Raw genomic sequence first — 16,977 nt, forward strand, 5'->3', positions numbered from 1 at the left:
ACCTCTGTGTAAATTCTGCGTATTTAAGTTTCCCGTTGTTAAATTTTTTGCTCGGTGTATCTGGTCAGCTGTCTTGTGTTTCACCATCTGTTAGATTCTGAGGATGCACAATTTCTTCACAGTGCAAGTGAAGGCTTGTCTTTACATCAGTGTAAATAGGACTGAACACAGTAAAACTGGCTTTAGCTATTGTTTATTTTGGGCTTAAGCACATCTGGGGTGTGTTATGACTATAAGGCACTCTCTTCCCCTCAGATCCTCACACAAACACTCTCCCTTTCGCTCTCTTTCTCTTACATTGTGCGAAATAACAGTAGCTGTCATTAAAGCTATGAAATGTCTTGATGTCCGACATAGAAGCGGGATTTTGCATGTAGCTACTTTGAAAGGGACAGATGGTGACATTGGAAGATGTAAAAACCAGGTGTGGTATTCAGTGAGCGGTCCTCAGGTGTGTCTTTTCAATATCTGCACGATGGAGCATGGTAGCACTGTTTGATGAGCTTCTTCGTCTGCAGCATCATTTTGTTTTCCCTCTTCCGTGACACATCAGACCCCCCTCTCTATTCGCTCTCACTGCCTTCCCAACTAATGATCCTCAACACCCACCAGAGCAATCATACACAACCCTTTGATCAGCTTTACCCCTCACTTTAGCATTGTTTAAAAAAAAAAAGATACGCCACCAACAAAGGGCCAAAATGTGGCTCACTCCCACTGCCTAGCCTACTCTCTTTTTCATTATCTATTCTCTTTTATTCCCTTGTCCACATGCAGCACAGAACAATACAGCGCAGGCGGACAGGGTGGAGGCTCATGACAGGAGTGGTAACACGATGACACACCAAAGGCCAGGTGAGTAAAATCCCCCTCCGCAGTGGGACATGTGTCACAGTCCAGCCGCGTCTCCAGCCTTTTTTGTGGTCTCGCGTCTCTCTTCTTTGGCTCTCTGCGCCTCCGGCCACAACGATAAAGCTCCCCATCTGCTGTGCGGACGCGGGTCTTTCTCTCTCTGAACTGATCCCTCACAGCAGTTTCCCCTTTGTCAGATATGCCGATCGCGTTTCACTTTTGACACCTCTCTGTTTTACACTTGCGACAGGTACGAAGGTTCTTCTGTTCTCAGAAGAAATGTATTGGAAATACGATAGTCGTCCCCTTCCAAAGCGTCGCCCCCTGCGCCCTTGTCCCCCTGAAAACTGTATTTTTTTTAAAGAGCAGAAAAACAGTTCTAAAGGAACGCATGAGTGTGTTGATCCCCACTAAGAGTTGGATAATTGACCCTTCGGCTGACCTATTATTCAACACAAAAGGTGAAACTCTGAACTTGCCATACAGGAAATTACATTCACTGTATTCTCTTACTTTTTAATGCAGTCTGCAAGATTGTAGCATCCACTTTGATATCTAAAGCATGTTTACATGGATCTGCCTGGCCATCTATCTATCCATCACCTGTCTGGCTACCCATACAGCCATATATCTATCTATCTGTCGTTCATTCATAGTGTTCTCAGCTGCTTCAGTGCGTCAACGGTGTTGCTGGTGATTCTTCACACAAACTTTGCACATGCCAATTGTTAGTAACATGAACCGACTCAGCATCCTAACCTGCAGTGAGATCGCCTGTCACAGGTCAAAGAGACAGCTGTAGTGTTTTCAGACTCGGGCTTAAACTGATAAAGTGTCTCGGTATGGGAGTGATGTGTGATACGAGGCCAGATTATCTTGTTACAGTCATGATAAAGTTCATGTGTTGTCATGCGTCTCGCCAACCTCCAAAAGTCTGACATCAGAGCCGTCGTGAATAAAATCCCAGGATTGGGATGAAATGAAAGTGTGTGTATATATATATATATATATGTATTCACGCTTTCAAATTCTGATTTTTTTTTTCTTAGAGGCGCAACATAAGTATGCCCTGAGCAATTCAACGCCTGACACCTGAACCTTGACCTATGAACCCAAGTCTCCAGATACTTCAGCTATCAGGTAGAGACTCAAAACAACGAATGAAAAGAGTTTGACATTTTCTCTCTGCCCTGAATGACTCACTTGCCTTGCCGTGTACAAATACTTCTTGTCCTTGGAGACAAACACCATGGTGATTACCAAATAAACCTGACCTCCATTTCCTGATAATGGTGATAACATGCAGAATCCTCACAGCATCCTTTTTCCTAATTATCTGCTCTTCATCAGCAGTTCACACTGTAAAGTGTCGTCAATACTCTGTGAGATCCGACACATCTACACTGTGTCTAAAGAGTTAAAAAAAAAGGGTTAAACATTTCTCTATCTAGGTATTAAATTAGTTTAGCTTGGAGACGGATAGCACGTCTACTTTCTTGTTAATACGATACAATATCCACCAAGGCTATAATAAACTGTTTAATTAGTTCATATCTGGTGTTACATTACAGCTGATTTGATCTAGGATCCAAGGATACACCTTTACAACTGGTAGCTATCGCTAATTTATTTGACCTTGGAAGTAAATAAACAGTGCAAGTCAACTTTCCCACAACCTCTACTCCCGAGTGAATTGATTAGATTATCGTGGGATTACATCCAATTGTCTCTTTGTAAGCTCCATTCTGTTTGTTATTGTAAGCCTCTCGTTATGTGCTATTCATGAAACAAAGTTCAAGGTTGCCGCCACATTTGACTCACCTCTTTTTTCATTACAAGAACCACTGAGCAGTGTTTGTCTAGTGGCATGACCGGGTAATAATATGTGCTAATACTCCTTATACTCCAGTCCCTGTTGGAGCGGTAATGACATTTAGAAGCAGTGAAATATGAAACACAGGGAAACGCCACATCCTGTTTTAGCATAATCATGAGTCATATTTCTCAGAGCTGGTAAAGTTCGCCTCCCGTCCATCCACATCTGTCCTTAATGGATTTCGACTGCCTGGCAGGACCAGGAGTTTACACATTTTAACATGGGTGGCCCCGGTTAAAGTCTGAACTTCTAACCCGAGCAGTGTGTGAGCCATGTTCTACACGTGGAGGTGTGCGTTTGTGTGTCGTCTGCTTGCAGTGTTGGGAGTGTGAGTGTGCGACCTTGTGTGTGTGTGTTTGTGAGCATCATTGTACAACGCAGGATTATAACTTCAGCGTGAAGTGACAAAAAGTCAATCCATTTAATGGAAAGAGTTTACCACAAAGCAGTGATTGGCCCGTTATAACCCAGATCTTAATGGGTCAGAAGTATTAGAGTCCCACACTCATTTATGCAGAATTTGTAAATTATGCTTGGGTGTTGGTGTGTATTGTGTCATTATTAAATGTCTAACCTGAATGTGTGAGAAGACAGCCAGTCATTGGCAGATTAATAATATATGTTTTGTTGGTCTCACAATGAACACAATGAATGAATGTTCTTCATACAGTGCTACTGGTGTAACTGTATTTTTGATCTTTTCTGGCATTTGTGAACCACACTTGCCTGTAAATCCACACACACATACGTATATATATATATATAAAAAGAAGAAAAGTAACCCGAGGGAAATGTTTTTCAAACAGTTTTCAAGGTGACTGCACTATGTGATTTACATCAAAGTGACCATGTGGTCATGCTGCTCTGATCAACTGTCCAGTCTGCTGAGAGAGACATAATATCCTCTGGGTATTACTGACAGGGAGCATGATGTGTGTGTCTGTGCGTCTGAGTGTCAACTGTATGCATTTGTGTGTGTGTGTCACTGTGCCTGTGTGAGCGCGCACTTTTACACACACACACACACACACACACACACACACACACACACACGGGCTCACGCGTATGAGTGTGAGTGTGTATGTGTGTCGCAGTGTATTTATGTAAGCGGCTGACATAAATACATCAAGGGGAACACACAGCTGTCCAGTGCCATGCTTCTTAGGGGTTAGGACCTGAAATGGACTGTGGGACTGTTTTCTCTTGTTGGGTCGCTTCATTTTAAGTTCCTTTCAGTGAACTTGATTCCCGGCGCGAGCCATGTGCCAGACTGTCACCGAGTGCTTTCTACAAACGAATTTGCAGCAGTAAAGGAAATGGGGACTTAGCACAAGTCCCACTGCACAGCCACCGGATGGCTGCGGTGAAAGGGACCTGCTCTGATCTCAACACATACCAGGCTGGATTAGAACAGGGAACCAGAGCAGAAACAGGATCTGACCCGCTCTGCTATCACTCTCTAGCTCTGCCGCTCCTTCCCAAAGACATCCTCAACACTTCCTTCTCCAATTAGTGTGACCTTGTTACGTTGGGGACAGGGAAGCTTTGTGAAAGTCAAGACCCAACTTTGTGCACCACACTTTTAGCAGAGCTGTCCAGCGAGCAGGCTTGAAGGCTAGAGGTTATAATCAAAATAGCTCCGTTCAAATCTGTAAACCGATACAGATACGCAAAGCAAACGGACAACAAGCAGCGTAACCGGGTCCCTTCCCCAAGGGAGCTTTTCATCATTGCGCAGTGGTTGTGATCAGCACTTCGCCAGCCCTGTTTGTTTAGTAACACAGTAAGAGGAGGCCCTGGCGGACGCTCTTTGAATGCTAAAAACTGTAAAGCCATGCAAAGAGACTGACACTGTGCCACCTTTGGCCAGACTTTTGGCCAGACTGTGTCCAGTCTTCGATGAGGGGCGCCACCAACAGCTGCCAAAAGTCAGGGGTCAAAGTCATGCCAGGTAGATGTCGGCGGTCAGGATTACAGGCTGCCGAGGGCAGGCAGTGAACGATGCTGGAGGGCTGAATTTAAAGAGTGGAGCAACTCTATCAGCCTAACCACAGACCATCCTTGCTGTGTCTGTAGGCATTGTGTGCATGTTTGGAGATACATCCGGCCACACAATATAGAATACATGCACACATATCCTCTGAAATTCCTTATTTCACTCCATCTTTTGTCATGCAGACAGCTGAATGCAGACACGCCTGGAGGTCTTCAGGGTTGGGGCAGTTGCCAAGACGTCCCAAGTGCATCTCAGAGTCAATCTATGCAGCGCACCTGTCCAGCCCTTTGTAGTGAGGGACAATATCTTTCAGCAGTATTTGTGAATTGTATAAAAATAATAATAAAAAAAGCGGGGAGCAGCGGGGAGCAGCGGGGAGCAGCGGGGAGCGCTGTACTCCACCCGAAGAACCTTTAATTCATCATTTTCATCGTGGCCCAATTAAGTCACTGGTCCGTGGGAGCGAGCTTACTGGATTCCCATTTGGTCATGAGGTGATAATTCGCCCTGGACCAATAATAAGCTGTTCACACAGCGTGCAGCTATTTGCAGGCTATTGCGATGTAATGACAAGCTAAGCCTTGATGTAGCATTGACCCTAAGAGGGAAAACAGACCTTATAGTTGACAAGAAAGCTGAATTACTGCGACTACCTCGGCCCACTGTTTACACTGTATAGCGAGGGAGAACACCCCAAAATGTAGACAATGTAAATATACATAGTGAAATAAGCCTAAAAGGACATGTGGGTTTTTTTTAAATGGCTCCCTCTCTCTACACATTTAGTATCTGTGTCTGAGAGATTTAACCTTCCTTACTTCCTCCCTTCTATTTATAACAGTGTCATAGTCCTGCCTGCACTTTGATAGTAGCAAGTGATCTCATTTACACACACACTCGCTCACACATACTCCAGCAAGCACATACTTTTGCATGCATACAATCTATGTGTGTGTGATGCCAAGAAATACTCGTAAAATGTTTGCGCAATGACTGAAACGGATGGGAATACTGCTCCGAATGCCACAATGGCTGGGCATTTGGCGGCCTGCCACATCTGAATTATAGCATGTCCTAATGGATCAGCTGAAAGCTATGTGAATCCTCCGGTATCTGCCCTGCCTACCTGCTCTGTCTCTCCGTCTCTGTGCCAAGGTTGATCTGGGGCTCTGTGTCTGCTGACAGCTGAGCTCACTCTGGCAGGAAACCGGCACTCCCGCACACAACTACATGCAGAATACATAATGAGAGGCTACTGTCATGATTGGCAAAAAGGACAATGATGCGGAGTTTGAGCTGCCATGCATTGGGTGGACAATGAAAGGAGAATCTCTATAATATACTGCAATCCTAAAACCCTAAAATAAATTAAGACCGGTTTCCCTCGACACTTAATATATCAGAAGGTTCAACTTGCTATGTATGAAAGAAAATTCTAGCTCCCAGCTAACGGTGCTAATAATGCAAACAGCAACAGCGTTGGCAGCGTTGCCGGTGTTTACCTGAGGGGCAACCAGAGGATGGGTGCTACGCTTCTGCGATGACGACGCCAGCCAAGACAGCGTTATCAGCTGTAACCGGCCACATGAGAGCAGTGCATAACGGTGGCCATAAGTCAGCCAGTGGGGCACGCTCACATGCACTTAAAGCACACACGGCCAGCCCGGCTTTGTAAACAAAGCAAGGAGAAGCTTGGATTACAACACACACAGTGACTTCATTCTCTTTTCATGACAACATTACTCTGCTATATCTTAGCAAATAGTTATCTGCTGCTTTATTAATGCTCCGAATGTTGTATAACACTACACCTATTCAATACAGTATCTGGTTTTCCTTTTGTTCGGCTTTGAACAACAAGAGGCTAGAAAATGTTTCATGCGGGTCATGTTCTAATTATACTCAATGACTTCAATAACCACACAGAGTCCCTGCTGCTTTTACAAAGTAAACTGCAGAGCAGAGGTATAAGCCAAAGTCACTGCCATGTCCCGAGACCTATTTTGACATGACATGTGCTAGTGACAGTGTATTAATTAATTCTGGGGAAAAATTCCAAATACAAACAAGCCACTATTCGGCCATGAAGGGATGCAGCTGGACTGCAACAATATCTATGTATTGTATTCTCACTTGTTACTGATAACCTAACATGTGAAAGCAAAAGATGTCCCGCACCAGCATCACCATTGTAGTTTCAGGTACCACAACTTTTTAAGTACAATTGACCGGCAAAACACTGATGAAGTTGTACCCTTAGGATCTCTTGAGACCTTTGGAACTCAGCATGTTAATCATCTAGATCACAGTAACGCTTTAAATGAATTGTTGTTAGTCTTTGGTCAATTTCTTTTTTCTCCCACCGAGTTATATTTATTGCATTCACCTCCTGAGGGACTCGTGCGTAGTGTGTTGAAATCTGTTTTCATTGTTCACAAAAGACATTGTGAAGTTGGAATAAAACACATTAAACCAGCCTACAGATGGTCCACTTTTATTGCATATTACATGCAATAGTGACTCATAGAATCATTTGTTTCATATTAAGTTTTACAATTCCATATTAAGCTGAAACAGCTGCATTGATCTGGATTGTTTGTGTGATTATTGTTATATACGAGGGCCTGTCATTGCTCCGTGGAGGCTTGGCATCAAACATTAAGGTGCCTGTCCAGTCAGTCAGTCAGTCAGTCAGTCAGTCGGTGGCACAGATAATGAAAGAGGGCTCCTCTGTGGGAGTGACGCGTCTCTTCCTCACACCCCATGCGGTGGTGATTCGTTCGGCTTACTCATGTTTCTCCGCCAAACAAATTAATATTTATTATCGTCACTCAAGCATTCAGCTCAGGGGACTGATGACTCCCCTCGGACCGTGCAGCGCTCTCACATAAAGGAACTCTGTGAGATGGTTCTATTTTCGGGGACCATCATCTTCTCGACTCTGCCTTTATGAGACAGAGGAGGGTCACAGAGGAATCCTTTGGTGACACTGCTGCAAGACATCAATAAACAATACGGCCTCTGTCTGTCCTATCGCCGAGCACGCCGTGTCCTAGACTGAGCCGTCATATGCGTGTAAAAACATCTCCTATGTGAGATCTGCTCCAGTCATTTGTCAAATGTATCGTATGCTACCAAACAGACATTGACAGACACAGTAATGCGGAAAATGAGGATCCACCACGGACTGTTGTTTCCAATGCAATTATTTTGCTTCCTACAATATATGACAAATAAATCTAGATTATGCTAAAATGTAATTGGTATTTTTTTTTTGTATCGATTATCCCTCTGATTATTTTTCCAATTATTCATTTGGTCGATAAAATGTTAGTGTAAAATATCAGTTTCACAATCAGTTTCCTAAAGCCCAAGGTGATGTCTTAATACTGCTTGTTATCGTCTTTATTGCTCCATTATCATAAACATTATCAGTATTATAGTATCAAAACAGTTGCTGATTAGTCATTTCTGTTAATTAACTTACTCATTTTAGTTAATTTGTTTCAGCTTTGTGATATTCCTCTACAAATAGAATCGAATATTAATACAGTCATATAACATTGAATAAGACATTTAAAAGTTGAATACAGTATAATGTTTATTTATTTATATATCTAAATAACAAATAAAACAGAGGTATTTGTAGCTTTAGATTTCTCAGTTCTTACGTCTCCTGATGAACTTTAAATAACCACAGAGAGACCCGACACTCTACTCTACTCTGCCTCCAAGTGACTCAATGTTTTTTTATAATGTACTGTAATGTACTGCCAGTTCACATTACATTCATGCTTTCGAGTTTGTTGACGTAAGTATGGTTTCTTTTCATTCATTCTTTTCACCTGCGTATTCCTGTAAATGGGAGCCTGGAGGCTATCCCAGCATGCACTGGCATGGAAATGTTGCACAAAGCTGTTTTCTGAACAATTTAATATTCCTGGTGAACCCTGTTGTTTTTCATTTGATTTGTATAAATCTTTACCCTGAACTAGTGAGATGCCTCAGTGAGGGCAATAGTGCAGAGAGAATTATGACCGCTGATGTGAAGGATCGCTGCAACACCTATAGGATGGGCTCACTTTCAGGTACGACAGAACAGCTCGCATACAAAACATCCTGGTTAATAAATTTAAAGTTATGTATGGTACTTGTATTACATCATGAGAAACTCACCTTTTCAGTGCTTGTGCACATACATTTGGTTATCTGGAGTGCCTGACGAACCAAAAACTGGGCTTTGCTGGGCTGCTTAGATCACAAAACATGTGATCCAACCAGCAATTCAGATTTTGAATAAGTGTGTTGAATAAGGGTGAATAAGGCTATATTCTGACAGACACTATGAGAATAATAATGTGTTTATTTTACCTTTAAGCATGTAAACATGTTTTAGTAGAAACCCAAAATACAGTTATGAAACTAAAAATGAACATGATATGTTCCCCTTTAAAACGAAGAGGACAATAATATTACAAAGATAATTAAAGACAAATACAGACTATTCCAGTTACATTACTATTCCAAGAAAGTGTCCAATTAAAATAGCTTAGAGGGGAAAGGAAGTTGATGAGGATCTGGTCCTGTAACAGCAGGACAGTAATAACAGAAGAATGTCACCATCTGTGTCCTACAGACTAAACATCAACTTATTCTAAACACCAGAAATAATTTTGCTATTGAACAATGCTAAACTATATGAAATAAGGTGGAAGTCAGAGCCAAGTTACCATAAATGTACAAAAACAAATTATATGAATTCAAAGGATTCTATCATAAACAAAACACCAGTAGCTGTCCACAATGAAACCATGTGAGAACACGATGGAAAGGAATCCATACAATTAGGACTTGGCTCAGTACCATGCAGACACTTTAAGAATGGGTAGGGCGCACACAAATGCTTGAAATAAAACATGTATTGGCAAGAAGCTGCAGCCCATGAGTATACACATATCTATGAGCCTTAATACCTCTGACTAACAGATAAGTCGGTGTGGATCTAAAGTGTCAATGCTGGGATGTCTACCCTTTTATTGAACAGCCATCTTTAGCAGCATTTCACATGTTAAATTAAAACCAGAAAGCTTCTTGGAAAAGCAAGCGCTTAGTTGTTGGAAGGAGTCGGTCTCTTCGGCACATGCACAAAAAATGAGTTTAATTCTTAAAGGACTGGGTAGCTTGTGGAATTCAGTTGTGCAGAAGATGAAAGGCGAGTGTAGAGCTTGTAAATCATGAAGGGTGATGGAAAGCCTCTCAGGTACCACATCTTAGCCGGTTCAGAGTCCTTTTTTTTGTGGTCTGTGCGGTATTGCCCCAGGCTCACCTTGACAAGAAAGTGCTTATTGAATGACCAGACACTCCTATGAGTTACATTTCTATGTAATAAATCTGGAGTGGAATACATTGCCAACATATAGGCTAAAACAAAGTGTTCACTTTGCCCCAAAATGCTCCTCTGGCGTATTTACAAATATGTTCTAGTAAATAGCAAGTGAAGTGGGACTCAAATTTGAGATGTGTGTGGCCATCAGACGGAACATGACACCGGCGCGAAAAGAGAGCGCGGAGATCAGGTTAGAAACATGCATCGCAACACAACATCTCCAAATCGCATTCCGCGTATACTGAAATCGAATCCGAGGACATCAGGATGTGTGACATAATCCCAAAGACATCTGAAAATTGCGCTCCTCCAAACGGGGCTCCAGGAGTGGTTTGGAGAAATATTTGTGGACCTCCGTTCGCTCTTGCGGGGATATATAAGGGGCGGACACCAACTGCCCTATACGTCAGACCGCACTTAACTATAAATCTCTCCAAACTGCCCTGTGCGCGCGGTGCGGTGTTATGCGCAGACATCTGTCCCGCTTCAGTCCAGTATGAGGACAACGCGTGTGGAAACTCTTCGAGCTGCATAAACACTATCTGACCCGGAGAAATGGAGAATAAATACCCCGATCTGTGTTGTTTATCATGTCAACATATTGTCATATGTCGGCGACTATGAACATTTAACGCAGTTGTGGATATAACGGCGCTTTAACTGTTTTATCAAGAGGCAGACAAGAGCTTCTTGCATCCTGGGAAACAGATTGTTGGACCTTTGGCGCCTTGCTTTTGCACTGGAGACGCTGATGTCTTCATTGAACTCCTCTCAGTCGGAGATGGTGGAACTCTCTCGGATTTCCAACGTGGAAACGTAGCATCCAATTAATCAGCGACTGCAACTGTACCCCGTAAGGCGCAGTGGCACTTGGTACGCTCTTTTCAACACCCACCTTTGGACTCCAAAGTGTGGGAAGACGCGTGGTTTTTGCCGGATCGGAGAATGAAAAAAACAACTGGTGTGGCTTTTTATTTCTATCGGGACATAGACCGAATTTGAACTCGTTTTAAGGACATTTTCGGAGTGTGGTTGTTGAACAATTCATGCAGCCAATTCAGCTTTGGACACTAACTGAGACGCGTTTTCTGTTTTGGATTTTAACACAAACAGCCAAGCGAGTTTCAGGTCTGCATGGGCCATATTTAAGGTAAGTGGAGCAACATATTCTTTTTCATTTTGAGAGTTTAAAACAAAATATCTGCATATCCTTCAGAATATTTTAGCGCAATACGAGACTCACTTCAGTCATTTTCGTTGAAATAGCAAATTCAAATGAAAAATGCAGCTTGTGCATTTGTTAGGACTTTTGCACGGCATTTTTAAGCACAGTATTTATCCATGCATAGCTGTTTAGGTTTACTGCAGACTCAACATGCCATTAGACAGAGTCACGTAAGCTTTGGGGATCGCCATCTGGCCAACTCACACCATTATTTAGGCTATCGTTGCCAACACGGTGTGGTGCGTGCTTTAACCAACGCATTTTTGTGTAAGGCGCACCCTCCGTGCCTCATTACAAGTAGCAAGAGCTCGCCCTCACAACAACATGAATATATTATCTAATACTCCTCATAGGTCAATAGAGAATAAGTAGGAGGCTGCTGGGAATTTTAAAACAACATAGTACTTTTACGCACACATTTACGCATTATTCATTGTATCACTATTTCTATATGTTGGGGACACCTTGAGATTATCAAGCACATAGGCCATTTTTCATTGTGATTAATCTATTTAGAATGGCCTGGTAGGTTTACGCTGATATTTATATTTACAACAAATTCCACTATGAGACGGAAACGAAGTGTTCAAAGCCTCTCGACATGATGACACAGTTATTAATACAGAATGAGTCAGGGCAGGTCTGGCCACACTGTTTCAAACTCTTTGCTGACTTTATTATGAACAAGAGTTGGCCTACATTGTGATTGAAGAGTAGGTGTATTTTTGATAACTTTATTATTGTTATTTGTTATCATTTGAAATAAAAGAGCCTCTCTTATCTTTGCAGCTTTCTCCATAGGAACTGAGTCTAAGATGAAGTTATGGGATGTTTTGGCCACGTGTTTGTTGCTCCTGAACTCTGTTGCTACACGGCCTCTCTACCAAAACACTCAGCCAGCCAAGAGGCGTTATTTCCCCAGCGGCTACAGTGATTCTGCGTCCCTGTCTGTGGAGGAAGAAGAGCCAACGTTCCAGCGTAAAGATCGCAACCTGCAGGAGATCTCCATGGAGGATCAATGTAAGGCACGCGGCATGTTTTGACAAAATCTTGTGTGAGGCGCAGTCACCGTCAATGGTGGATAATCGTCCCATATGGGGTTTCACATTTTAGTCTTGACCTGCGCTGCTTGTGCAAACCATTTAAAATCATTCAATCATAAATAGTGAAGCTGGCATCTTTTCATCTCATTGTCATGCAACGTGTTGACTTCCGAGAGGAAAAGTAGGCAGCATATACAGCTCATACTGTAGGTGGCATTGTGTAGAAAGGGCCCTTCAGACGCCATTGGTTTGCTGGCCAAGTAATTTACACTAATCACACTTGAGAAACAGCAGGTAAAGTGATAGCCAGTGGGTTGAGCCAACAGTGGAGAGTCCTACATCGATAAGGCTCTCAGAAGGCAGGTTATCAGATGGAAGATCTTCATTTGTTTTTTTTATTGCTTCTGTGGGTTACAGCACTTGTCAAAACAAGCCTGCAGCATGAATAAGAGCATGAGCAGCTCTGATCTCAGAGGTTGCTCTCCACACATTCCCCCTTCTCCCTTTGCTTACGTTCACCTCTGCCACTCTGAAACATAGAGACCCCATGACCTTTGCCCATCTGCCAAAAGTCAGAAATGATGGGTTTAAAGATGGCAGTGTGAACCACATTGCAGGCGAGAGGCTGGACAACACCGGAAAGTTTGAAGCACCGAGTGAGAGTTCTGTGTTTATGTTCATTTTAACAGCAACAGTGGGCAGGAATTTATTTTGTTTGGATCAAAGTGACACAGTATCATCTTCACGCACAAGTAGACGCGGCCAAGAACTAGATAAGGAATGGAACATTTGGACAAATGTTTGTCCTGCCACCTCATATTCTTGTTTGGACCATGGTGACATCACTGATGTGCTTGTAACCAAAGACCATTAACTATACACTAACAGTGTAAACAAAACTTTAGCCCTAAAAGGGGACGGGTCTGTTAGTTTGCGCGTAACATCAAAGTTTTTTTAGGCTAAAATCTGCAGGCAGCAGCTGCACGAGGGGACTGATATTGTAGTATTCAGCCAATGAATTCTGGCACAATTTGCACCTTGAATTGCTCCTTTGGCTGCCACTGGCCCAGTGTGTCAGCAGGTGTACACTGTAGCCACCCTGGCTGTCAGCTGACACACAATAGGAGGTGTCTAAATCAAAGGGCAGGTGTGTCTAAACAGATTGGCCCGGGCTCACCTGATATACGAGCAGCGGCCCAATCAACTGTGGAGCGCAGGCGGATCAGATGGCTTGTGTGCCGCCAAAGGTAAGACAAGAGATAGGTGACACTGCAATATGGAGGCTGTGTTAACCACAACACCACCTGCCAGATATCGCTCCCCCATTGTCCAAACACTCACAGACGCACGCAGGTAAAGAGTTGGACCAATTGATTCCCTTCAGAACAATATGTCTTCATGATTCGCACTCATAGTTCATCGTTGCCAGACCTTCAGGCGTTGGGAGTAGGAGAGACTTTACCCCATAATAGAATCAACATGGAACACAGGAGGGTCCAAGACTTGCAGTCAGTTCTCATCGCTGCTCGCAGCAGATGGCGGAGAGCTGAGCTGGTGCATGTTTTGAGTTCCGAGCAAACGACAATCTGCTTCATCTAAATGACCCAACGCATATGATTTCCTTTTTATTTGGCCTTTGAAGTGTTGGCATTCTCAAATTACATCCATGAAAGAATTAAATGACTGAAAAACTATCTCTCACTGCGTCTCTCGTGGTGGTGTAATTGGTCTGTGCCTACTGTATCATCACAGGCAATTGGTGTGTGAAAGCAAACATGGTTAACTGCAGATGTACAGCTGAACAACCTTTAACGACTCAGGTTCCCTGAGATTGAAAACGAATGTAGGCAGCGTGCCGGCCTTGGTTATTCATGCAAAATCAAGTCTACCCACATCCCGTCATTACAGATGTACAAATCTTCTTCTTTGACTACAACAAAGTGGAAGTGACAACACCCTCTGAACTTCAGCCTCCAACTCATCCCCCATCAGCCATCTTGAAAAGAGTCAAAGCAGGGCACCTGCACTCACATCAATAAGAACAACTCTGGACTGCTCTCTGCATTCCTCCGCCTGACATCTAATCTATAAATCAGCACACACCGTTTCTGATCTCTCAGAGGATCTTTCCCAGTATTTATGGACATTGTCTGCATATTTTTCAACACGTGTGTGAATGGTTTGTTGAACTGATTGCTTTGGTCGAAGTGCATTTATTCAATTCTGCATGTTACGTACACATCTGTATTTGTGCATTTAAAAGGAGTAGTTTGACATTTTGGGAAATACGCTTATTCACTTGCTGGTATAGAATTAGGATGAGTTAAAATGAGAAGATCAATACCACGCTCACATTTGTACAGATTAAACAAGATATAACACGTCAGCTAATTATCTTTAGAGGTGCTAGTTGGTGAATGTTGTTACTGCTGGACAGAGCCAGTTAGTTTGTGCAACCATGTTACATACTCTTTTTTTGTATACCGTGGACATTTTTCCATATTTATTGTTTATCTCACCTAGGGGTGCAAAGTTCCGGGAATGTTTAAGGTGGAAACTTTCCCTGGGAATTAACAAGAAATGACAGGAATAAAATGGCAATATAGGGGATATCTGCTCAGACTGTTCACCATGTAATATGCAGTAACTACACTTTTATCATATCACAAGCAGAAATGATCCATTATGTTATCCACGGATGTCTCAGAAAGTCAGTGATATATTATTTTAATACCAACTTTATAAGGGAATGTGTTCCTTCTCTTTCTTTCAGATGACATCGCGGGTCCCTATCCGGAGCAGTTTGATGATGTAATGGATTTTATTGAGGCCACCATCGGCAGACTCCGGAGATCGTCGGAGCCCAGCGGAGGCTCCAAGGGACGGCGGGAGCAGAGACAGAGGGGCGCAGCAAACACAGGAGACGCGAGAGGCGAGAGGAGAGGACATGGTGACAGGAAGCGTGGTCGGGGACGAGGCGGAAGCCGAGGTGGGAAAGGAGGGCGAGGTGAGAAGGGGAGGGACGGGATAGCGGTGCAGACCCGAGGCTGCTTGCTAAAGGAGGTCCACCTCAACGTGACAGACTTGGGGCTGGGCTACCAGACTAAAGAGGAGCTGATCTTTCGGTACTGCAGTGGCCCCTGCGTGGAGGCGGAGACCAACTATGACAAGATCCTCAACAATCTCACACACAACAAGAAGCTGGACAAGGACACGCCCTCCCGCACCTGCTGCCGGCCAATCGCTTTCGACGATGACTTATCTTTCTTGGACGACAATGTAGTGTATCACACGCTGAAGAAGCATTCTGCCAGGAAGTGTGCCTGTGTCTGAAGAAGTGACAGACAAGATCTACATCAGTGAACTAAGGATCACTGTTCCCGGCTGGTGGGATCTCTGTTGGACTACGGTCACACCTGGTCGAAAAAGGGAGTGTATTGACTCGTGTTTTTGTTGGCAGTCAAAAACAATGGGACAGCCATTCAAATAGCAAACTGTACATTCAACGTCGACAGTCCATGCTCAGTCCTTCAGAACCCCTGACCAGTATATGCAGGAGAAATGAGACTGTTACACTTTGCTAACTAACTGTGCTGTCTAAAAAAAGGTGAGAGTGAAGAAAACTTGTTTTTGGTTTTTATCCCTCCGGAGGAATTCATTTTCCCAGGAACATCAGTTTTTCCATAGCTGCTCCGAAGACTTCAGATGAACGCGGAGATTTGAGGAGTATAATCAGCTGCAATCTAAATTACTTTCACTGCATAGTCTGGATGTTGACATTTACATTCAGAGCCATGGGATGACAAATACCACGGCGGAGTTCAGCAAAGACTTTCTGTTGCAACGCTACATCTACATAAAATCCATTCATATATATATACATACATATATATGTATATATATACACACGTGTGTGTAAGAGGTATATTTATTAAGATGGGAATTAACTTATTGTTATTTATTTCAATCCATTTTATGAAAGAAATTGTCATTTTTCTTATTTATTTGAAAGCTTTGTTTGTCCTTGACGGTGCCACTGTGGAGCATTTTCTCAAGCAAAATCTGAAAAAGGTGATCCAGAACTGCGAAACACTCGCCCACAAATCCTAATATTGCTTATTCGCTTCACTTAGATTCCAGAGTTTCTCCGTTCATGACACCAAAGGATCATCATTAGCTATCCAGTTGAGGGAGGGTAGTAAGAGACACAGAGGAGGGGACCAATAGAAGATGTTTGAGTGAATTGATTGTTTTGGAGCATTTTGAGGGGACGGCAGGGTAGATCATTCTTTTAAACACGTCACCTCATTTTTCCAAATGTGACCATGCTAAGACAGGGGGGACTTCACACGTTGCTCTCTCGGCAAATTACGCTTTGCTGCTGTTTATTGAACAGATTGAACATCACTCCGAACAGGAGCCATCACATTTCTGAATTTGAAATCTAAAACCGACACGACAGTAGTGGTCTCTCTGAGGATCTGCAGGTGCCTCAGAGGATCCATCCTTTGAGTCACAGAGTATAGAAGCTTGCCAGGATGCCTGCCTATCAGCACACGTTACGCGAAACCTCACTCTATACTTGCACCGAGTCTGTCA

General features: G+C 43.2%; 1 protein-coding gene across 1 annotated transcript; it reads left to right on the forward strand.

Annotated features, from left to right (window-relative positions):
* The first annotated feature begins 12,138 nt into the window (after positions 1-12,138).
* gdnfa (glial cell derived neurotrophic factor a) lies at positions 12,139-15,711 on the forward strand. The gene is made up of 2 exons (XM_076102956.1): positions 12,139-12,355; positions 15,152-15,711. Exons 1-2 carry the CDS (start codon positions 12,151-12,153, stop codon positions 15,709-15,711), a joined length of 765 nt encoding a protein of 254 aa, XP_075959071.1. The 5' UTR covers positions 12,139-12,150.
* Positions 15,712-16,977: the final 1,266 nt, after the last annotated feature.

Source organism: Anarhichas minor, unplaced genomic scaffold (assembly GCF_050575085.1).
Source record: "Anarhichas minor isolate MPS153535 unplaced genomic scaffold, ASM5057508v1 ptg000002l, whole genome shotgun sequence".
In the NCBI taxonomy this organism is placed as follows: domain Eukaryota; kingdom Metazoa; phylum Chordata; class Actinopteri; order Perciformes; family Anarhichadidae; genus Anarhichas; species Anarhichas minor.